A 24,309-nucleotide genomic window follows, 5' to 3' on the forward strand; every position below is an offset into this window, starting at 1 on the left:
CATCACATTTAAAGGGACGGCACATCTTTTCAATTCCTTCCTTCCATAGGAAATAATGAAGGATAAGGGTACCTTCTTTTGGGGCTCATAGAATTGGACCCCCTGGTCCAAACTTTTTGAAACTTGGGGGGTATTTTGGGGAGAGGCAATAGATACAATACTGAAAGTATGGTGCCTCTACCCCCCAAAACAGCCCCCCCCCAGAGCCCCAGATACCCGCGGATCAATTCTCCATGATTTTCTATGGGAATAAATCTCCATAGGGAATAACAGAGTTCCCAACAGACATTTCGGGATCCCCTGCCCCCACCTGGGGATTGGCAACCCTAATCCTCAAGGATTTGTGGGGAGGCAGCTCAATTTCCCTTGTATTCTCCTTACACTATCTCAGTAGTCTGGAAATCATGCCTGCATTTTGGCAACCCTACCTATGATTGTGGATTGTGTAAATCTAAGAGCCTGACGCCTGGATTACCAGCTGCCGCCAAAAGGAAACAGCGCATTCACCGAACACCTTTATCTGAGAACGTCGCTCAAGTGGTCGCTGTTTAACGAGAGTAGTCCAAGGTCCTCCTTTGCTTCTGTAACGAGTAGCTCGCCTTTCTTCTCAGGCTCAGCGTCCTGGTCAGGACTACTGCTGTAGATTTGGGTAATGGGGAGCGGGGAGTTGGGGCAGTTCCGATCGTCTGACTAAACTACCGCGGAACTAAGGTAAAAGAGACTCTCTCCCCCCACAGGAGCTTTTCGGAGGGACTTTTCGCTTCTCTCCACGACAAACGTGCAGCTTTTTAGACGCTCGCCTCCCTGAAGGGTGGGAGGATTCTGAAGGGCAGGGCCCGGTTTGGTTTTTAGGTCCCCTAAAGGCCGTTTTTCTTCCGCCGCGATTTTCGCCCCAGGGAAAGGCGCAGGGAAGGAAGAGGGGGGGTGGAGACTTCTGCCTGGACTGGGACGAAACACACGGCGCCTCCGGGAAGTGTGATTGTTCCGCGACTGCATGTGCTAGGATGGAAATGTAGGCGTGGATGGGCCCTAGCACACCTAGCCGGAAGGCGCTTACTCCTGCTCGGAGCTGGTCAGTAACCTTGCCCGGGGTGGGGGAAGAGGTGTGTGTTTTGGGTCAAATCGGGGTCACGGTCTAGCAGGCTGAGGCGCAGGATGGGTGCGAGGCGCGTGGCTATGAGCTACCTTTGTAGGGCATCCTGTCGTGTTCGCAGCTGAGCATTCTATGGGCTAACATGGTTTCCTGCCATCTTTGAAAAAATTACAAGTTTTCCTTATGACGAACAAGTTAGGTTAATCGGTAAGAGCAGAATGAATAATGCAAGAGCACGTGGTATTCTCATCTTTTAAGTTTTCATTCTGTCTGCCTACCTTGGCTGACCGTGACAAATCACGACCTGCTGCAGTTGACCAGGCATGAAGGAAATTATCTGATTATATGCTGAAAGGTGACTAACCAGAAAAAAGATCTTGCAGTTGTGTGTATAATTGATGAAAACATCAATTCAGTCTGGAGTGGTAGTGCAAAAAGGCACATTCTGCACTACCGAATTATTATGCACGGCATTGAAAATAAAATCTCATGCACCCTTATGTAGATCTGTGCTGGCATTCAGAATATTATGCACATTTCTAGTCACCTCATTTGGAGGGAGGGAGGTTATTGTAGAAGAGAGGTGCAGAAAAAAATTGTCAAGGGCTTGGAGCACCCTCTGTACAAGTTAAGGCTTAAAGTACTTGGGATCAATGAATGAAATTGATAGGCAGATGATCCATGACAGCCAAAAATAAATATTTATTTATATACCACATAATTATTGGATTCACTGCCATTAATATGGTGATGGCTTGGCCACTAGTTCATAGGCCTTTATCAGGGAACCAGACAAAGCTGCATGTACACATGTCTTCTTCATTGTGGCCCCACCTTGCGGAATGGCCTCCCCAAGGAGGTCAGGAAGGCTTCCACTCTCCTGGCTTTCCACAAACTGTGCAAGACAGAATTATTCAAAAGGGCTTTTCTATGCAGGCAATAGGACTGCACTGTACTAATGATTCACCAGGTTATTTGGATAAATTATTAAGGACTATGATTTATTGTATTGTGTGTGTAGCTTGCTAAACTAGGATCCTAAACTATGTACTGTTGACATCGTTGTATGTGTCATGTTAATAGTTATGTTTTGCTTCAGTTCTGTTTTTAGAGACGTCTAGTAGGTTCTACAGTCTTAATCCTATTGCAATGTTTATTGGAGATCCCATCCTGTGGATTGTATTGACTCCTTTTGTGTAATCTGTTTTGAATCCAAGTGAGAAAGATGGACTATAAGTAATGTAAATAAATACATTTGTGGAGAATGTCTGTTGACTAGGATGTGTAAAGGGAACTACCAGATTCTGAGGGAGAGGATAGCTGGAGTTCTGCTTGCTTATACATTGTGCTTATATTGAAAACATGGAACTATTTAATAATATAATTAAAATACATCATTTTGCCAAAATTATCTAAACAAAAAACCTTGAAAATATAGTATATATATAAAGTATAAGACTCTCCTCACCCCAGTGCTCTCCCAAATTTCCCAGCAAATTTCTGACTTTGGAAAAAATGAAACTCCCCCAATCTTTCCTCTCCCCTAGGCCTTCATATCTCTACTTGTAAACATCCAAGTACAATTTGGCTGGCCACAAGGGAAAGCAGGGTGCTAGACTACATTGACCTTTGGTCTGATCCATCATGGCTTTTCTGTTTTGAAAATGTTTATATGTTGAAGGAAGTTGGTTCTTTTCCCATGGAGCTCATTTAGGTCAATAAACTGCCACATCATATTATTGTGTATACACAGGTGGACTATTAACATTTTAAGAGCTAGTAACTTTGTGGATCCATTTTACAAGTTGTGATAGTCTTAAATAGTCTCAGAGTGGCTTCTTTCCTTTCTCTCCTCACAACAGACACTCTGTGAGGTAGGTGGGGCTGAGAGAGCTCTTTCAAGAACAGCATTGTGAGAACTGTGGCTGACCCAAGATCACACTAGTAGCTGCATGTGGAGAAGTGGGGAATCAAACCTGACAGCATTGCAGATCCTGTGAATTGGGGGGGGAGGTTGTGAATTTCCTGCATTGTGCAGGGGGTTGAACTAGATGACCCTGGAGGTCCCTTCCAACTCTGTGATTCTGTTATTCTGTTCTATGAAACCTGGTTCTCCCAAAGGAGAACCACTTAACCACTACACAAAACTTGGCTCTCAAACTGGATCATATGACCATTTTTGTTGCAGTTGTCTCTGGCTGTTGTGGGTGGAGGCTTTCCTCTGTTATGCTCACATCTGCTGCATTTCTGTTTGTGTGAGGGTTCCTTGAAAAATGTTGATGTTGTGGATGTGGAAGTGCTAGGAGGAGAGGAAGTGAGTGCCATAGGGAATTAAAGCCTTTGCACTGGCTGGAGAGAAGTAAGGTTGTCACAGGGTCCAAGCCTAGGGGTTGATAGGGATTCAGACCACACAGCTGACGAATTAGCAAAACATGGAGCTCATTCCCTCAGCTTGGCTATGGACACAGACTTAACTCTGGGCTACTTGGCTTTCCATGTGGCCATGCAGGGAGCAAACTCTCCTGTCTTTGGAAACTGAAACCAAAGCAAAAGAGTAAATCCCCTCTCTTCTTTTCCAGTCATTGTCCTATGGTGGTAGCAGCTGTTTCAACTGTGCAGGTATGGCATGTCGAGTAATTGACGGTCAGTGTCAGACCCTCTTATCCCTCTCTCAAGTAGGGATTTGACAGGTCTGTGCAGGACTGGGAAAGGAGATGCTGTCAGACAATGGAGGCTCAAAGTAAACAGACTTCCATTTGTTACAATGTTAAGACGTTTATTTGATATCTCAAGGTTCTGGACAAAGGAGCATTGGAACTGATGCCAGTTGGTGGGAAAAGCAATGCTTTAAACAGTGTACATCAAAGGATTTCTAAACAATACTACATTCTCACACTTCTAGGATACATGTAACACCTTCTCTTCCCCTTATCTCTTGTGGTTCCCTTTCTCATGGAGGAGCCTTGCTGGCTCTCCTTGAGGCATGCTATCTTCAAAGGATTGTTGCTTTTGTTAGTACTATGAAGTGGAATTCACAGCAGGGGTTAGTAACATTTCTGCCTCTACTTTGATATGCAAGGCCTCTGTTTCAGGTTTAGTAGCAAATGCTCAAAATGGAATTAGTCATGTCAAGCTACACATTGCATTTCAGTAATATTTATCATAACACAATATCAAAACTCCCCAGTGTCTGCCAGATGCCTCAATTTAAGGATGGAAGTTTGCTTCCATGTGAGCTGGCACAGTGTAGTGATTAGTGTGTCAGACTAAGACCTGAGACAACATCTTGAATCCTGGGTGCATCACAATGTGTCCACCCCACCTATTTTACAAGTTGCAGAGAACTCACATACATCCTCCATGAAAGTGCTTACATCTCTTTGTAATAAAGAGCCCATGCACATTCATTTTACAATACCATACCTGGATAAATGTGAGGCCATACCTGGATACATACCAGGGGGCTATACCTGGATAAATATGAGGCTTCAGTCAGACATGATTTTTTTTAAATTGTCAGATCCCGCCCCCCCCCCATCAAACCTGGAATTCTTGTAGGTTTGTAGAAACATCAACTTCTGTATCTGAGTCTTTTGACTTCATTTGAAGGTTCACGTGATTGTATGATGTAGTTACTGTTTCCTACCTTCACCATAATGTCAGTTTTCTTGTGGGCAATAAGAAAAATACTTGATAGAAGGAAGAACGTGTGTCCAGTTGTATGTAATGACAAAAGCAAAAGAAATACAAAATCACTTGATTCCTGCTTCCAATAGTTAGTAGTTATGTTACCTTTGTGCTACAGCATTAGGTGGACAAAGGAATTAAATTTTAAAAGGAGAACCTGCCCAACAAAATCAGAAATAGTGAAAATAAGGTAAACACACTGAACTGAGCTGAAATAAAGTAGTCGAATTTTAGTATGAAATAAAAAAGAAATTGAAAACTTCAAAAACATGATTTTTAAAAATAGGATTGGCTGCAGACCCATCTTTTCTTCTATATTGCAGTAGTTCTTGAGGACAATCATTGCTTAATCTTGTATCACCACACATTGTTTGATGTTTAAAGTGGCCTAATTGGCTGTCTTAAGGCTAAATTCATTAAACACATGAAAGTTTAAGGTGGTATTTAGAAAAGGGCAGCTGTTGGGAGGTCTATTTACTTTAAAACATAAAGGAAAACCCTGGATTCCATTCATGTTTAATTAAAATGGAGAGTGGTCTTAACTGGTTTTTCAACATACTACTGAGAGGTAACATCCTTGTAATTGGGAGGGGGGAAGTACAACTTTGTTTCTTTTGGGTGTTGCCATATGGTGCACTTAACAAGGGACTTCCTAGTATTGTTAAACGTGTTTATACATAAAAAGCAGTTTTCATGAACAGTCTGTATCTTAGAAACAGCAGCAAAACAAATTGTATATCCCTTTAACTTATTCAGAAAAGGTATCTTTGAAAGTGCTACCTTCCCCACCCAGAACTCATTTGTGGTTCAGAATGGGTTAATGCTGATCCTTGTAATTTTCAAAATTTGAGGCAGATTTCCAGAGAACTTTCACCTTTTAAAATAAGGTGCTTTGTGAATTACATTGTTGTGTGTGTTGAATTCAGCCCAATTAATGGTATATGATTTGATCTGGACTGTGTGTACTTGGAGAGAAAAATGAATTTCTGCATCTGTGTAATTAAATTCTGAATTAAAGAAAGCTCAGTTCTGCAACCAGTACAGAAGTATTTGTATAAATTAGTTTACATAATTCTGCTTTTGGCACTAGGGATGTGAAGGGCCAAGCTTTAGACTGGGATGTCATACATGTGGCCTGGAGGCCAAATGAGGCCCCCGGAGGGCTCCTATCAGGCCCCTAAGCAGCTGGCTGTCATCTGATTCCTTCTCCCTCTCTCTTGCTTCCTTCTGCATCACAGCTTGCTTTGCAAGGCTTGCTCAATTGCACAGGAGCTACAGAGCAAAACCCCTGTTTTCTCCATTGTCTGAGGCTCCTCCCTTGGGGAGGAAGGGGGGAGAGGCAGAGATTGCTTTGCCAGGCTCTCTCAATCACACAGCAGAGCTACTCAGTCAAGCCTCTCTATTAAATGAGGCTTCTCCCCCTCCTGGTCCCCTGCAAAAGGAAGGAAAGAGCCAGAGCTTTCTCTGCCCAGTTCCCTGGATCCCATCAGAGAAATACAAAGAAAGCACCTTTAAGACCAATGAGTGCTAATGTTTTGGTTTTAAAGGATTTTATTAATTTTCTAGAAGTTGAAGGTAAGGGGGAATAAGAAATTAAAGTATACATCAGTCTTAGTCTGCATATAAAGTACTTTCATGAAATACAAATCTGCATCAACTATACTTTCTAAAATACATAAGTTGTCACATATTATCTTTTAGGTTTACATCATCAACATTTTGAAATTTTGTATTGTAAATCTTCTTGTTAAAATACCTGTTCAATTTGACATTTCCAACAAAAGCAATCTTATAGTATAAAATACAGGAAAAAGGAGATATAAGTTATTACCAGAGAATCTTAAGAGTCTTGAGTAGCTAACCAAGTATAGAATTTCTGTTTCAAACAATTTTATTAGTAACATATGGTAATAAATTTCAATTTCTTACATCATTAATAATTACTTTTTTATCTAACCCATATATTACTTTCTCCCCACCCCTCCCCCCGTTACTTGACCCCCGCTGGTGTTGTATACTTAAAATCTTAATATTAAAGGTACCCTTAATTAATAAGAACCAAAATTAATATCCTCCTCCCTCTTATACTTAGTCATTATCAAAAATTGTCCAATGTCCTTTTATTTTCCAGTCTTTTTTTATGTATCTTCTGAACTTTTCCCACTCCATCTTAAATATTTCTAAATCATAGTCTCTTAAGGTTCTTGTTAACTTGTCCATTTCATTCCATGTCATAACTTTTACAATCTAATCCCATTTCTCTGGTATTTTTTCTTGCTTACCATTAATAAAATTGTTTAAACCGCAGATTAAAGTTCTATCTGTACATCATCTTAAAACAATTTTCTTTAATACTCTGACATGTTGAGAGTTTCATAGAGTTCTTCCACAAATATTCCATCTGTATTTCTTTATTTACATTAATTGCCCACTTAATCATTTGAGATTTCACTACTTCATCTTCCGTAGACCATTTTAAAAGTAACTTGTAAATTTAGCCCCTTATCTTCTTTGCCTTTCAGGCTTTCAGTATTTCCAACTCCCACCTTTTACTTTTGTTTTGTTTAACTTTAATTAGTCCCAGAATGAAGAGATAGCAATCAGTACCTTTTTTCCGTAGTTTATCCAAATCAACACCAGTCCTTTGTAGATTAGATGTTTAAAATTGTAAAAGAAGGTTTGGATCCTGTCGAGCTTATTCCAAATTGATGACTCTGGAAACTTCTGCAGACGATGAATATGCAACTTCTCTCTGGCAATCCCTCAAAGCCTCAAAGGAGCCCCCCCCCCCGGGACTCCCTTTCAGCCAAAGTAAGTCTCCTCAAAGTATCTGTGCATATCTTGGACAATTCTCTAGCTGAGAAATGTAGGCAGAAGGCATTAATTTGCCTTTTACTACCCTGAACAGAAGTGCCAGCCTGTCCTCGTTAGGGAAAGCAACTCAGCTCGCCATTTTCCAACCCTGGAAGTCCTCCAAGTATAGAATTTCAACCAACATTTTCTTGCATCTTCCTTAGATTTCCCAGCCAACAGCTGGGATAAGTAGACCAACTCCACTGTTTCCAGAATTTTTCCCACCAAGTCCATTCTTGTGGGAGTTCCCTGAAGTTTCCTTCTCTGTGCCAACAAAATCCTGGCTGCTGTGTTGATATGCGCCAACAAATGTCTCATCTCTTTGGAATAGTCCTCAGGAAATATATTCAATAAAAATAGTTCTGGTTTGAATTGAATCTGTGTCTTCATGATCTTCTGTAATAATTCGTGGACCATTTTCCAATAGTCCTTCACCATCTCACATGTCCACCACATATGATAAAAAGAACCCACCTGTTTAGCACATTTCCAACATTTGTTAGACATATTAGTATACATCTTACACAACTTCTGTGGAGTCATGTACCATCTGTAAAACATCTTATACAAATTTTCTTTAAAGGTTACTGATCTGGTTAATTTAATATTGAATTTCCACAATCTCTCCCATTCTTCTAACATAATATTATGACCGAAGTTTTTCGCCCATTGGACCATACAATCTTTTACTACCTCATCTTGCATCTTCATCTATAGTAGGTATGCATATAATTTGAAGATTAGCTTTTCTTAAGGGCCTAGAAAGATTTTATCAAATGGGTATTGTTCTGTATTAAAGCCTGTCGTCTTGTCTTTGGCATACCTAGATTCAACTTGCATTCTCAACCACCAACTCATTTTAATGTCCATGCTTTCTAACTCTTCTCTGGTTTTCAGTTGATTATCTTTTACCAACAAGTCATTGTATCTATAACTCTGATTAGGTTTTAAAAGATTTGGATGGGTGAATGCTTACACTAGGGATACCCATCTTGGAATTTTCTGGTAAATTCTCGTTTTTAATCCTGACCATGCGTAATAAAAAGATTTCTGGAACCAATGATTTTTAAAATAGGAATGTCCTTCAAGTCTTTGATACCATAGGTACGCATGCCAGCCCAAATTAAGATCATGTCCCTCTAACAGCAATTGTCTCTTATAATTCAATAGTATCCAGTCTCTTATTCACAAGAGCACAGAAGCTTTATAATACAATTGCCAATCTGGAAGACCCATACTTGCTCTCAGTTTAGAATCTTGCAGTATCTTTAGTTTAATTCTTGTTTTTTTGCCTTGCCAAATATATTTAGAGACCATCTTATTCAAATCTTGAAAAAACCCACTATTTAAAAGTACTGGGATAGTTTGAAATAGAAATAATAGTCTTGGCAGGATATTCATCTTTATTGAGGCTATCCTTCCCATTAAGGATAGATTCAGATCATGCCATTTTTCCAAGTCTTTTTTAATTTCTTAGAGTAATTTATCATAATTGTCTATTTTTAAACTACTGCATTTGTTTGAGATAAGTACATCTAGACATTTGATTCTTTTCTCATACAAAAACCCTGATTTTTGTTGAATAGATTGAGTTTGTTCTATCTTCATATTCTTTGTCAGAAATTTTGTTTTATGGTAGTTAATCTCCAGTCCTGCCCGTAACCAAATTGAGTGATTTTGTTTATAAGACAGTCAATTGAGTCTATTGGTTGTTCTAATATAAAAACCAGGTCATCTGCGAAAGCTCTCAATTTGTATTGTTCACCTTTTACCACTGCTCCCTTGATACTTGTATCTTCTCTTATCTGGTTATTCAGTCTCTCTAAACATAAAATAAAACGAAATGGTAACAATGGGAAACCTTGTCTTGTACCCTTTTGAATGTCAATTGCTTCTGTTAGTGCTAATGTTTTAAGCATGTTTTAGTTTATGTTTAAAAGAAAAAAATCTTTAATTGTGTTTGAGTGTCCTTTATAAAGTTTCTCTGCTATCTGATCTTAAATAGGAGCACACACGGCCCAGCCTGACATGGCCTGGCCCAACAAGGTCTCATTTATGTCAGATTCGACCCTCATAACAAATGAGTTTGACACCCCTGCTTTAGACAATCCCTTCACCTAAGTACTGAATGCCATCTTCTGGCCTCTGAGATATCAGCAGGCATTGCCAGCTCAAGTGTATCTTCTAAGCCAGCGTTTCCCATTTACCGGGTCCCGACCCAGTACCGGGCCATGGCCGCATCTATACCGGGCCATGGATGCCTCCCATAGAGAAAGCCACACTGCCCATGCCCTCCCTCCATCCCATTGCTACATCCCTCTCCCTCTCCCCCTCGGCTTTTGCTCCACCCCAGACCGGCCCTCCTCCTGCTATCCTTCCGCTTCGCTCTGGCCGGGCACAGGCTGTTGGGGACGTTGGGGCTTCTGCTGCTTCAGTCACTCGGGTCTGGGTGTTGCTCCTCTCCCCCATGCTATCACAAAGACCATCGGGGCTGGCTGCAACTCTCATCAGGCGCTGCTGAGCCTGGCCAGAGAGGCTGCGCCGGGAGGATGTGTAGGGTGGGACCACCCCTGCTGCTGCTCCTTGTTGCTGTGTTGGGGTCCCATTGGGTGCACACCATCCCCATTCCTCACAGTTGGCGGCAAGCCCAGTGGGGCCCCAATGCAGCAGCAAGGAGCAGCAGTGGGGGCAGTCCTGCCCAACACGTCCTCCTGGTGCAGCCTCCCTGGCTGGGCTTGGCAGTGCCTGATGGGGTGTGAACTGGCAGAGACTGATCAAGAGAGAGATCTTGGGGTCATGATAGATAACTCACTGAAAGTGTCAAGACAGTGTGCGTTTGCAATAAAAAAGGCCAATGCCATGCTGGGAATTATTAGGAAGGGAATTGAAAACAAATCAGCCAGTATCATAATGCCCCTGTATAAATCGATGGTGCGGTCTCATTTGGAGTACTGTGTGCAGTTCTGGTCGCCGCACCTCAAAAAGGATATTATAGCTTTAGAGAAGGTGCAGAGAAGGGCAACTAGAATGATTAAAGGGCTGGAGCACTTTCCCTATGAAGAAAGGTTGAAACGCTTGGGACTCTTTAGCTTGGAGAAACGTCGACTGCGGGGTGACATGATAGAGGTTTACAAGATAATGCATGGAATGGAGAAAGTAGAGAAAGAAGTACTTTTCTCCCTTTCTCACAATACAAGAACTCGTGGGCATTCGATGAAATTGCTGAGCAGACAGGTTAAGACGGATAAAAGGAAGTACTTCTTCACCCAAAGGGTGATTAACATGTGGAATTCACTGCCACAGGAGGTGGTGGCGGCCACAAGTATAGCCACCTTCAAGAGGGGTTTAGATAAAAATATGGAGCACAGGTCCATCAGTGGCTATTAGCCACAGTGTATGGAGCACAGGTCCATCAGTGGCTATTAGCCACAGTGTATGGAGCACAGGTCCATCAGTGGCTATTAGCCACAGTGTATGTGTGTATATAACATTTTTTGCCACTGTGTGACACAGAGTGTTGGACTTGATGGGCCGTTGGCCTGATCCAACATGGCTTCTCTTATGTTCTTATGTTCTTAGAGCTGCAGTCAGCCCCGATGGTCTCTGCAATGGCGGGGGGAGCAGAATTAGTGACACCCAGGCCCAAGTAGCTGAAGCAGCAGCAGCCCTGATATCCCCAGCAGCTGCGCCCAGCCGGAGCGAAGCGGAAGGATAGCAGGAGGAGGGCTGGCCCGGGGGTGGGGCAAAGGCCGAGGGGGAGAGGGATGCAGCAATGGGGTGGAGGGAGGGCTGAGAGACAGGCAGAGGGGTGAATGGAGAAGGGAGAAGGCACATGGGACAGAGGTGTGGGGTAATAAAGGGGAAAAGGCACTGGCTAGAGGGAATCTTTATTTCCCACTCCCCCCCCTCTGTCAGTAAGTCTTTTCCCTCCCTCCCTCCCTCCCTCCCTCCCTCCCTCCCTTCCTTCCTTCCTTCCTTCCTTCCTTCCTTCCTTCCTTCCTTCCTTCCTTCCTTCCTTCCTTCCTTCCTTCCTTCCTTCCTTCCTAAATAACAGCAATAACAATTGATGGATTCAGTCAATTATTCCATGGCTAACTGCTCATGTATAAGTTATTGAGTTATTATTATTATACGGGTTATTGAGGAAGACTCAGCATGGGTTCTGTAGGGGAAGATCTTGCCTCACTAACCTGCTACGTTTTGATGAGGGGGTGAACAAACATGTGGACAAAGGAGATCCGATAGATGTTGTTTACCTTGACTTCCAGAAAGCTTTTTATAAAGTTCCTCATCAAAGGCTCCTTAGAAAGCTCGAGAGTCATGGAGTAAAAGGACAGGTCCTCTTGTGGATCAAAAACTGGCTGAGTAATAGGAAGCAGAGAGTGAGTATAAATGGGCAGTCTTTGCAGTGGAGGACGGTAAGCAGTGGGGTGCTGCAGAGCTCGGTACTGGGTCCCATGCTCTTTAACTTGTTCATAAATGATTTAGAGTTGGGAGTGAGCAGTAAAGTGGCCAAATTTGCGGATGACACTAAATTGTTCAGGGTGGTGTGAACCAGAGAGGATTGTGAGGAACTCCAAAGGGATCTGTTGAGGCTGGGTGAGTGGGCGTCAACGTGGCAGATGCGATTCAATGTGGCCAAGTGCAAAGTAATGCACATTGGGGCCAAGAATCCCAACTTCAAATACAAGTTGATGGGGTGTGAACTGGCAGAGACTGACCATGAGAGAGATCTTGGGGTCATGGTAGATAACTCACTGAAAATGTCAAGACAGTGTGCGTTTGCAATAAAAAAAAGGCCAACACCATGCTGGGAATTATTAGGAAGGGAATTGAAAACAAATTATCATAATGCCCCTGTATAAACCGATGGTGCGGTCTCATTTGGAGTACTGTGTGCAGTTCTGGTCGCCGCACCTCAAAAAGGATATTATAGCCTTGGAGAAAGTCCAGAAAAGGGCAACTAGAATGATTAAAGGACTGGAACACTTTCCCTATGAAGAAAGGTTGAAACGCTTGGGACTCTTTAGCTTGGAGAAACGTCGACTGCGGGGTGACATGATAGAGGTTTACAAGATAATGCATGGGATGGAGAAAGTAGAGAAAGAAATACTTTTCTCCCTTTCTCACAGTACAAGAACTCGTGGGCATTCCATGAAATTGCTGAGCAGACAGGTTAAAACGGATAAAAGGAAGTACTTCTTCACCCAAAGGGTGATTAACCTGTGGAATTCACTGCCACAGGAGCTGGTGGCAGCCACAAGCATAGCCACCTTCAAGAGGGGGTTAGATAAAAATATGGAGCAGAGGTCCATCAGTGGCTATTAGCCACAGTGTGTGTGTATATATAACATTTTTTGCCACCGTGTGACACAGAGTGTTGGACTGGATGGGCCATTGGCCTGATCTACCATGGCTTCTCTTATGTTCTTAACGAAGTTAAGCAAAAATGGAATGTAGAACCGATTGCCCAAATGATGCATCTCGTCGAGCTCTTATGTCCAGAGCATAGTGTGAAACAAAGGTAGTCTTAGAAGATCAGGTGGCAGCTGCACAGATGTCTTCAACAGATGAGCCACCCATGAAAGCAATTGACATAGACACAGCCCTGGTAGAGTGAGCATGCAGGTGAGTAGGCAAACGCTGCTTGGCCAGCTTGTAGCGGAGTGAGATGGTTGATACAATCCATTTGGCCAAGGGTTGAGATGAAACCTTGTATCCTTTGTGGGGTTCACCATAAATAACAAATAAAGCTGTGTCTTTCCTGAAAACTTTAGTACAATCAAGATAGAATAAAAGGGCTCTACGTACATCTAGGGTATACAACAAACATTGGGCTTCATCAACTGGGTTTGGGAAGAATGTTGGAAGAACTGTTGGTTGTGACAGATGAAAAACAGAAACAACTTTCGGAAGAAACGATGGATCTGGACGCATAACAACTTTATCCATGTGGAATGCAGTGTACGGAGGATCAGAGCAAAATGCAACAGGATCACTCAACCATTTTGCAGATGTTATGGCCACAAGGAAGGCTGTCTTCCATGATAAGAGATGGGGTGGTGTTGCAGCCAGAGGTTCAAATGTTTTCTCTATCAACTGGGACAGGACTAGTGAGAGACTCCAGAGTGCCACTGTTGGTTTAACTGGAGGATGAAGATGAAGGAGGCCTTTTAGAAACTGCTTTGACAGTCTATGGGAAAACAGGGAGCTTCCATTTACTTGGTTATGGAAAGCTGAAATTGCTGCACTTTTAATAAAAAAAAAACTAAGACCCGAACACTCTTACAATACTAAATAAGAAAACACAAACTGTAAGGGAATAGATTCAGGATCACGTCCTTTGTTACTCACAAATTCAGAGAACCTTTTCCATTTTGCCAGATAGGTATGTCTTCTACTTGGCTTTCAAGAATTGTCTAGAACATACTGCACCTGTGGCGAGAATGTTAGAGTTGAATGTGTCATTCCTTCTTTATGACCTTCACTGCCATCTCAACAGATTTCATAAACATGTTCTTGTAGCTTCATCACGAGTTTACCTCCACACTCTCTCTAACTGGGTCAGCACCCATTTCATTCTTCATAGCTCTAAAATATATCACGGAGTTAGTTTGGTGAGGGAGTGAAGAGGGCATCAGGGAGTGATTTTGTCAATGGCTTCAGGGAGACAGTTATACCAGTCCTTTATCAGCACATCCAATCAGATCCTGCAGAGCATTCTGGAAACCACTTGGATCCATCAGTCTCTGCTGACAAGCATAAATCAGTTTGCTGCCTAAGCAGGGAAGGGTTGGGATGCTTAGTCAGGTCTTCAGAGCAAAGTGGTCAAACCATAGCATTGCATCAATAGCATCTAGAGCCACATTTATCCCCACCCTAAAGATAAAATCCAAGGTATGGTCTACTTAGTGCATAGTGTCAAGTGTGATATTTCTAGTATTGATTTAGTATGTATTTGGTAATAATAATAATAATAATAAGTTTTATTTATATCCCGCCCTCCCCGCCGGAGCAGGCTCAGGGCGGCTAACAGGACATGGTATATACCATGATCAGTTATATACAATTCATAAAAGATACAGTTAAAATACAATTTAAAAGTTACATAAAAATTATAAAACCATAGTAAATTAAAGGTGCTACATTCAGTGGGATGTCTATCCAGATGGCTAGATGTCACATTCAGAGTTCCCTATAAGTTTGTTGGAAGAGGGTAGTTTTGCAAGCCCTGTTCATACTTCTTTCCCCCCCCCCCCTTAACTATTCCCCTTTTCTGAATAAAGATTTCTCTTCAAAGCTTCCCCCACCTGTGGACTCTCAAGGATGCAGGATATGCAAGTAATCTCCATACTGTAAAGTAGAAGTACCTCCCCCAAGTTCCCATACATATCTGCAAGCCAGGAATGTGTGGGAATCGAGAGATGTTGTAGTTTCCAAATGGCTAGTTGATAGTATGCTTTGAACTGTCTATGCAATTAACATCTGTATGTTATGCTTTGAAGCTATCTGAACTTTGTCTTTGAAGTAGCCTTTAAAATGCCATGCTATGTAATTTACTGTATCACTTCCAAGGTATCATTCCTTGGGCAAGTATTGGATTATCGGTAAAGCAAGTCTTTGATTTAAACAATAGCTTGATTATTCAAAATACCGATGCTTGACACATAGGGCCTGATACAAATTGAGAGGGTCACAGTGTTGCTATGGATGACACTAGATCTGAAGCCTGTGAGGAGGTGGCCTCATCGGCATGGATGTTGAAGTCCCCTGGAACTGAAAGCCTGAGAAACTCCAAAGCCAATCCTGATACTGCCTCCTGTAGGTGTGACAGGGTATCTGCTGGTGTGCTAGGCATCTGGTACACCAGCCAGATAGCCAAACTCTCTTCAGCATCCCACAGCAGGCCTACACAATCAATGCTGGTGATTTTTGGTATGAGGAGTGATCTGAAGAAGAAAGCTTCCTGAATGATGTTCCACAAGACCTGTGCTTGAGGACACAGTGGTTTCCATCTTGCCTGGCTCCCTTTTTTCTCTCCCCCATGGGGTCATGATAAAACGAATTCATTTTAGGGCCATCTGATACTGTTATATTGTTTACTGTTTTTAATTTGATCTGGATGTACTTGTACAACTGTTGTACACTACCCTAAACCTTGTTTCACAGGGGAGGGTAGTCTATAAGCCAAATTTATAAATAAATAAATAAGTGGAGGAAGGGAATCCAGTTGCCCCCTGTTCATCTCTACTCTAAATCCTCTTGTTCCTTTAAAAAAATGGCATATTGCTGCTGTTAAATCACATTCTTACGCAATGCTTAGTGCTTTTCAACCCCTTTTCTTCAGTGCCTCTGGGGGGTGGTCATTAAGGAAACTGCCTGGGTTATGTTTGGCATTGGCACTGTAATATTCAAAATAGTTTCCAACTGTTATCCACTGTGGCAGTGTACAGACACTTAATACTGGCTTTGAAAGTATTGGTGCTGGAGTCTTGATATCTAGAATACTTTCCCCTTCAATTTCCATTCAATGTTAAGTGTTTCAAGAGTATTTCCTTGTAAGTCACCATGTTCATTTTCTTCCAGTATCCTCTAAATTTTATTGGATGTATGCATTTTGCTCCTCTTTCAGTGCCCCAGTTTCTTTCAATTTTGTTCCATCTGTAGTTTCTGTTCTTGTCTCACAGTAGGGTAAAGGTTTCCATAAAACTACACTGCTTTGTTGCTTGATTTGATTTCACCTAGTTTCACTTTTCCACTTACAAAGCAAAGTTCTCTCCTCTGTTTTAACAATTGCTCACTACCATCTGGAAAGAAATGGACTTTAGACACTGGTTGTTACATAAAAAAGGGAAATTTAGGTTTATTTAAAAAGCGTATGTTAAAGTAAACTGGATTTATTTGATCATAAGAACATAAGAACATAAGAGAAGCCATGTTAGATCAGGCCAATGGCCCATCCAGTCCAACATTCTGTGTCACACAGCGGCCAAATATATATACATGTTAATCACCCTTTGGGTGAAAAAGTACTTCCTTTTATCCGTTTTAACCTGTCTGCTCAGCAATTTCATCGAATGCCCACGAGTTCTTGTATTGTGAGAAAGGGAGAAAAGTACTTCTTTCTCTACTTTCTCCATCCCATGCATTATCTTGTAAACTTCTATCATGTCACCCCGCAGTCGACGTTTCTCCAAGCTAAAGAGCCCTAAGCGTTTCAACCTTTCTTCATAGGGAAGGTGTTCCAGCCCTTTAATCATTTTAGTTGCCCTTTTCTGAACTTTCTCCAATGCTATAGTATCCTTTTTGAGGTGCGGCGACCAGAACTGCACACAGTACTCCAAATGAGACCGCACCATCGATTTATACAGAGGCATTATGATACTGGCTGATTTGTTTTCAATTCCCTTCCTAATAATTCCCAGCATGGCGTTGGCCTTTTTTATTGCAAACGCACACTGTCTTGACATTTTCAGTGAATTATCTACCATGACCCCAAGATCTCTCTCTTGGTCTGTCTCTGCCAGTTCACACCCCATCAACTTGTATTTGTAGCTGGGATTCTTGGCCCCAATGTGCATTACTTTGCACTTGGCCACATTGAACCGCATCTGCCACGTTGACGCCCACTCACCCAGCCTCAACAGATCCCTTTGGAGTTCCTCACAATCCTCTCTGGTTCTCACCACCCTGAACAATTTAGTGTCATCCGCAAATTTGGCCACTTCACTGCTCACTCCCAACTCTAAATCATTTGTGAACAAGTTAAAGAGGATGGGACCCAGTACCGAGCCCTGCGGCACCCCACTGCTTACCGTCCTCCACTGCGAAGACTGCCCATCAAGACGTGTTAGTTCATCTGTAACAGTAGAAAAGAAAAAGAATCCAGTAACACCTTAAAGACTAACAAAATTTGTGGCGGGGTATGAGCTTTCCTGAGTCATTGCTCCCTTGGTTCAGTTTATGGGGCTGTAGGGCCTTGTCACAGGCAGGAGACAAGGGAGGACCTCTACAGGCTGCCTTCACTCTGGTACTGGGCTGTCTGGGAGGGCCCTTCCTTCTCAGCAAGTCCCTTTTATTTGTGACGGAAAAGACATGTGGACCCAGGCAGTATAACAATAAGTTTATTGTAAGTGCTCAAGAACAAACAAGTGGGTTGTAAAATTTTTAGTGTGATAGTGAAATAGGTAAAAGCAATAAAAGGTGGTACAAAGAAAAATAAAAGCCCTGATGCAAATATACCACTCTTTCTCTGAGTTTTTTTGGAGGCCAATTTTAAATAGCCTTTCCCCTCATGTGTAATGTTTCTGTCAGCTTTCTTTGTACCACCCACTCCCACCCCTCTCCAGACACACTTTTTGATGACTGGATTGTAGTTATTGTCCAACTACTCTCTCTCCTCCCTCCTGCTTCGATGAAAAGTAGTTTCATTTTTTTAAAGCAACAGCACTAAAATATGCACACACTGTTGTAATGATAGACCAACTACATTATTTAAATTCCCAGCTTTCATTTAAAAACGTAAATCTCTAGTGTCTTATCTTGTGGAGATATAAGGAAATAGGCGTATCTGCAAGGGAGGGAACTAGACACTTTTTAAAAATGAAATTTGGGGGTTCAGAGAACCTGCTTGACCCATCATCTGTGACTGCAGGAGAAGGCACCATGTAGGGAGGACTTTGGCTCACTCAGTCTCCACTCACAATAAAAGTCCACTTTTCATTTTTTAAAAATGGCTTTATTGCCTATTTTGCCTGTAGTTTATCCTTCTGCTTGGAAAATCCTGATTAAGAGAATTTCCAGACTGATGGCAAATCATGAAGTTCAGTTTTGATTATCTCTGTTATTGCTTAACCAATGAAAGGCGGAACTGGGAAAAGCAGAGGTCAAAACACCCGCTCTAACATACTTTGCACTTGAACTTTCCAGTGGGGATAAAGTATGGAATTTGTGACAGCCATTTCTAACCATTTTTTCCCTTTTCTCCAGGACAAAACCACAATGCTGCATCACCTGATATTTCTCACTGGCATGTTGCTTGTATGCCGAGAGATACTTGCAATTCCCAGGTGTTCAGTGGAAAGAAGCATTGCATACTATGACATGTGCAACCTCACTCAAGTTCCATCTGTGCCTGAAGATGTTGTAACATTCTCCTTAAACTTCAATTGCATCACAGAAGTAAATGTCAACTCTTTCCCATTGTTGGAAAAATTGCAGAACTTGTTCCTTGGATCCCAGTCAGTTTCTCCTGTAACCATAGGAAAAGAGGCTTTTAAAAACTTGCCAAACCTTCAGTTACTGGACTTAGGTGGCAATTGGGAGATTCATCTGGACCCAGATGCTTTTGTGGGCCTGTTGAACTTGAGTACACTTAGGCTGTATTATAATAAATTGACAGAGTCCATTCTGGAAGGATATTACTTTCAAGATTTGGTCTCTTTGGAATATCTGGATCTTTCTCTCAATGGCATCACTCGACTTCATCCTCACCCTTTATTTTACAACATGACATCTTTGAAGATTCTGGACTTTAAATTAAACCATATTGAAACCATATGTGAAGGAGATCTTGATAGCTTTCAAGGAAAAGATTTTACACTGTTAAAACTTGATTCTAATAGACTGTATAGCCGAAAACCAGTAGACTGGCCAATCTGTGGGAATCCTTTCAAGAATATTAGCATTGAAACATTGGACATCAGTAGCAATGGCTGGGATGTAGCTATAACACAGCAATTCTTGAAGGCTATTCAGGGAGTGCCAGTTCAGTTTTTGAAGCTCTCTCATCACACAATGGGAGCTTCATATGGCTTTGGTAACCTCAAGGATCCAGACAGTGATACGTTTGCTAGTCTTGCTACAAGAGGCCTTCGCTTACTTGATATTTCGAATGGCTTTATTTTTTCACTTAAGTCCTATGTGTTCCAGTATCTTCCTGCTCTGGAGTGGCTTGATCTTAACAATAATAAAGTAAACCAGATTAAAAAATCAGCATTTTTTGGTCTCAGGAGCCTGAAATATCTAAACCTGTCTTATAATCTACTAGGTGAACTCCTGGATAATGTTTTTGAAGGACTTGATAACATAATTTATATAGATTTGAAAAATAATCATATTGGGGTGATTTTTCAAGGCCCATTCAAAGATTTGCTAAAACTTCAGACACTGGATCTCCGAGATAATGCCCTAAAACAAATAGACTCACTCCCACCAAATCTCTTGTACGCTCTGCTAAGCAGCAACCGGATGGGGTCTGAAATAAATGCTATAGATGTTATCTTCCTTGACTTGAGTGAAAATAGATTGGAAAATCTGGGTTACCTCTACAAACTTCTCCAATATTCAGATTTGCAGTATGCAGTTTTAAGATATAATCGGTTATCTAATTGCTTTAAATATAATAATACTATACCTGAAAACAATAAATTAATCTACTTGGATCTGGGCAACAATATGTTAAGGCTTGTATGGGAGAGCAAGTTATGTTTGGATGTCTTCAAAGCACTTTCCAAGCTTCAAGTCCTCCATCTCAATAATAACTACCTTAGTTTCCTTCCAGAGGACATCTTTAGTGGCCTAGTATCACTGGAGAGACTTAACTTGTCATCTAACCTGTTGACTTACATTTCACATGGCACCTTCCCTAAGACCTTGAGGAGTCTTGACTTATCATCAAACCAGCTGCTTTACCCTAATCCTGACCTCTTTACCACTCTTGACTATTTGAATCTCACCTTTAACAGATATTACTGTGACTGCCCTTTAAGCAGTTTGATTGTGTGGCTAAACCAAACCAATGTCTCTATAGCTGGATCACAAAATGAAATGTTTTGTTTTGGACCCCCTGTTCTAGCTGGTGTTTCTCTTTATGCACTTTCTGTAGATGACTGTGATGAAGACAAGATGCTGGAGAAGCTACAGTTTGCGCTCTTTATCTTTACCTGTGTTACTGTGACAGTGCTCTTGGGGGTGGGGGTGATCTTTACGCGCTTTAGAGGGACTTGTTTTATGTGGTATAAGATTGTGACAAGAGCATTCTTAAAGAATCCCCAGCCACAGTTGGATGGAAAGGTACATAGATACGATGCCTACTTATGTTACTGCAGCACAGACTTTGAGTGGGTCCAAAAATCTTTGATACAGCACCTTGATATCCAGTACTCTGACAAAAACAGATTTACTCTCTGTTTTGAACACAGAGATTTCCTACCAGGGGAGGATCATATAGACAACATTCGTGATGCCATTTGGAATAGTAAAAAGACTATCTGTGTTGTGACAAAGCAGTTCCTCAAAGATGGCTGGTGTGTAGAAGCCTTTAATTTTGCTCAGAGTCAATATTTTTGTGATCTGAAAGACGTCCTCATTATGGTGGTAGCGGGATCACTTTCTCAGTATCAGCTACTGAAATACCAGCCAATTAGAGTCTATATGCAAAGGGGTCACTACTTGAGGTGGCCTGCAGATGACCAAGATGTGGAGTGGTTTTTAAACACTCTCTCACATCAAATATTAAAAGAGAAGACAGTTAAGAAATCCAGGATGCTAGAACTGCAAACTATAACTGGTTTTTAATTGGACAGTTGACTGGTTTAACTTTGTATTCTTCTCCAAAGAAAATGCCAGTTCTTCAGACACATTGGGTTGGATCCAGTGATCTGTCAGCTGATGCAATTTTTTGCTATTTCCCTCCTCCAAGTTCATATTAGCCAGCACTTTCTTACCATGGAAAGATGATTCCTGGGGTTGTGGGAACCATGTGCATTAATACTGTTAAAGCTGCACTTGTGGTAGGGGGGTAGTTTCTCTCCATTCTCACTGCAACCGATATGAGCAAGGCAAATCCTGCATTGAAATGGCTATGTGCACACTTCTGTGATCTTTAGTCCTTCTTTTTCACCACCAAGTGCAAAGCTACATGTCCAGCTCTTGCTTGATGAAATTGGTTTCAGCCATCCAGAAGTCTGTGTGCGATATAAGAGGAACCTTGTGATTTGCTTAATTAACATGGCTACTGCCTTTTCATGGGTCTGATTAATATAAGCTCTTGTTTTAAAGATGAATAATCATTGGATGTCTTAGTTGAAAAGCAATTTCATTACTTCTGTAGATTTGTTACAAATGGTATAGGCTTTGTCTAGCCTAGATTACATTGGAAAGTTTATCCCATGTTTCAGTGTGCCCTTTTAAATGTTCAGCACTGTTGGTTTCCTCTGCTTGCCGTTATCATCTTCTTAATATACATTATTTTTAAAAAAAAACCTATCATAGGTAGCACAATTGTTTTGGTTAGCCTTGAAGACTATTACATAAAATTATTATTTTTTAAAAAATATATTAGGACCAACTAAATTGTTAAAAAAACCAAGGAAGCTACTACTGTGACAATTGTGCTGGTCACTGTTTCATGTGTATCAGTCTCCTCCCCTCCAAACTGGCTAACGCTATAACTGGTATTGATAGTAGGAATCATGGAAACTCATTTCACAAAGCCAGGTTGAGTTTTTTACCTTAGAAGTGTCAATTTTGAACATGTGATCTTGTGAAACAGTTATGTATGTAGATAAATAATGAATTGAATCATGTGGTCCATCACCAGAAGGTGCCCTCAGCCCCAGGAAAGTTTATTCCAAAGGTCATGGGATAGCCATGCAGGTTGGGAGGCTGAATGAGGAGGGGGAATGCATGCATCTCTCGATTGTGGAATCCAATTTAGAAATCCCCAGCACAGCATCTAGCCCCTTTATTCATCACTTTGAACTAGTTACTATGATGGATGGCATCAGGATCAGTAAAAGCTACCACTTACGTGGTAGGATCTTGCTGATCCAGAATGCATATAAAGAGTCTCTAATACCCATTTTGAATCAATCACAGATCCAGGGCATCTCTCCTTGTGCACTAAAACTCTACTGTCTGTTACAGTAGAGGAAAATAATGTGGCCAGCTATTGCTGCATCTTTAATTTGCCCTTTCTGGGCAAAATGATAGAAAGCGTAGCTGCAGAGCATCCCTAGACCTTCTTGCATAAATCATGTATCCTAGACCCCTTTCAGGCTGGGCTATGGGATGAAGATGGTGCTGGTGAAGATTAGCTCTGCCTAAGTGCAGACAAAGAGTATTGATACTCTTTGCTGATTTTTCTTAACTTATTAGCAACCTTTGATAGAGTACTATGCTATTCTGTTGAGATGTTTGGAGGTAGAAGTAGGGATTAAGGATGCGCTTTGGATTGGTTTCAATAATTTCCTGTGGTCAAGATTCAGAAGGTTGATGTAAGGGACAGCTTTGTGGGGTTTCAGATGGTTCAGTCTTATCACCCATGCTATTAATCTGTATGAGAAGCGCCTGAGAGAAATCATTTGTGGTTTCTGAATATGTTACCATCAATATACTGATGATACCCAGCTCTGCATTTCTTTATCCAAATCACCAGGTAAGGCTGTAGGATCTCTTTATAATATGAGATTTATTTCTTCTAACAATCATTCACTGGAATGACTGCATGGGAATAAATATAAAATATATGAAAAATATAGATTATCAAAGATTTCAGGTTTTCACGGCTGGTAACATCATTAGGGTTTGTAGAATCTTTCGGGATCAAGTGCCGTGTTCTACTGGAGAAAGTTTTCCTTCCAGACGTTTCATTCTCAGCTGTGGAGAACATCCTCAGTGGCGTTGCAGACGGAGCAGGCGCTCAGACCTTCTTGGCTGCTGTGCATTGAGTGGGGCCAGGGCTGCTGGAGAGCTGCTATTTCTAGGCTGGAGGGGGTGTGATGAAAGACCACGTCATCCACTTTGAAAGAACTGAAGTCCCTTCTACGGTCTCACATTATCATACCTGCCTGAACAGAGAAGCTATTGAGATTTACAAACACCAGCACAATTTTAACAGAAAGGAAGAAGGCATTTTCATCCACCAATCTTGGTACCCAGCTCTGCAAAACACTCTACAGACTATAAATTGCAGAAAGTCTCAGAACAACCAGCAAATTCCACAGAACAATCAGCACAGTCAACAACCATCTTCCTTATCTTCAAACCCCTTCCAACCCTCCCAGCAATTAACACGGTACAATGGTCACATTCAACAGCCAGTTTCCTTATCACTACCCTTCCAGGAAGCCCCACCAAACAATGGGCACATCCACAAACTAATTGCCCTTTCATCACACCCCCTCCAGCCTAGAAATAGCAGCTCTCCAGCAGCCCTGGCCCCACTCAATGCACAGCAGCCAAGAAGGTCTGAGCGCCTGCTCCGGCTGCAACGCCACTGAGGATGTTCTCCGCAGCTGAGAACGAAACGTCTGGAAGGAAAACTTTCTCCAGTAGAACACAGCACTTGATCCCGAAAGATTCTACAAACCCTAAATATAGATTAGTTACGAGCTTTTAAATGTGTTGATGCTTGCTCTCAAACATGGTTTATCTGTTGATCCTTTGGTTGCCTGATATTGTATTGTTATGAAGAACAAAATATGATAATATTTGAGTCCAACAGCAAAGATTTTTTAATAAAACACAATGAAGAATTGGACTAAAGAACTGAAAGGAAAAGAAAAGTTCCCAAGCTGATTCATTACACCACAGCTTTATTTATAAGAATGCCCCCCAGAACAATTCTGGTTTGCATATTTTGTGAAATGATAAAAGCTTGGGGGCTTCCTAAA

At 41.6% G+C, this 24,309-nt stretch overlaps 1 protein-coding gene across 2 annotated transcripts; it reads left to right on the plus strand.

Moving 5' to 3' along the window:
* Positions 1-499: 499 nt before the first annotated feature.
* Positions 500-21,342, plus strand: LOC132576722 (toll-like receptor 5). 2 transcript variants are annotated; one of them, XM_060246084.1, is made up of 2 exons: positions 500-711; positions 18,623-21,342. In XM_060246084.1, the coding sequence occupies exon 2, from the start codon at positions 18,635-18,637 to the stop codon at positions 21,209-21,211; it is 2,577 nt and encodes an 858-aa protein (XP_060102067.1). In that variant the 5' UTR covers positions 500-711; positions 18,623-18,634; the 3' UTR covers positions 21,212-21,342. The 2 variants fall into 2 exon arrangements, with proteins under 2 accessions (XP_060102067.1, XP_060102068.1); XM_060246085.1 differs by lacking the exon at positions 500-711 and adding an exon at positions 965-1,072.
* Positions 21,343-24,309: the final 2,967 nt, after the last annotated feature.

This window comes from Heteronotia binoei, chromosome 1 (assembly GCF_032191835.1).
Source record: "Heteronotia binoei isolate CCM8104 ecotype False Entrance Well chromosome 1, APGP_CSIRO_Hbin_v1, whole genome shotgun sequence".
In the NCBI taxonomy this organism is placed as follows: Eukaryota; Metazoa; Chordata; class Lepidosauria; order Squamata; family Gekkonidae; genus Heteronotia; species Heteronotia binoei.

Coding starts and splice junctions, on each gene's coding strand:
- LOC132576722 (XM_060246084.1), top strand. CDS start 18,635: ATGCTGCATCACCTGATATTTCTCACTGGCATGTTGCTTGTATGCCGA.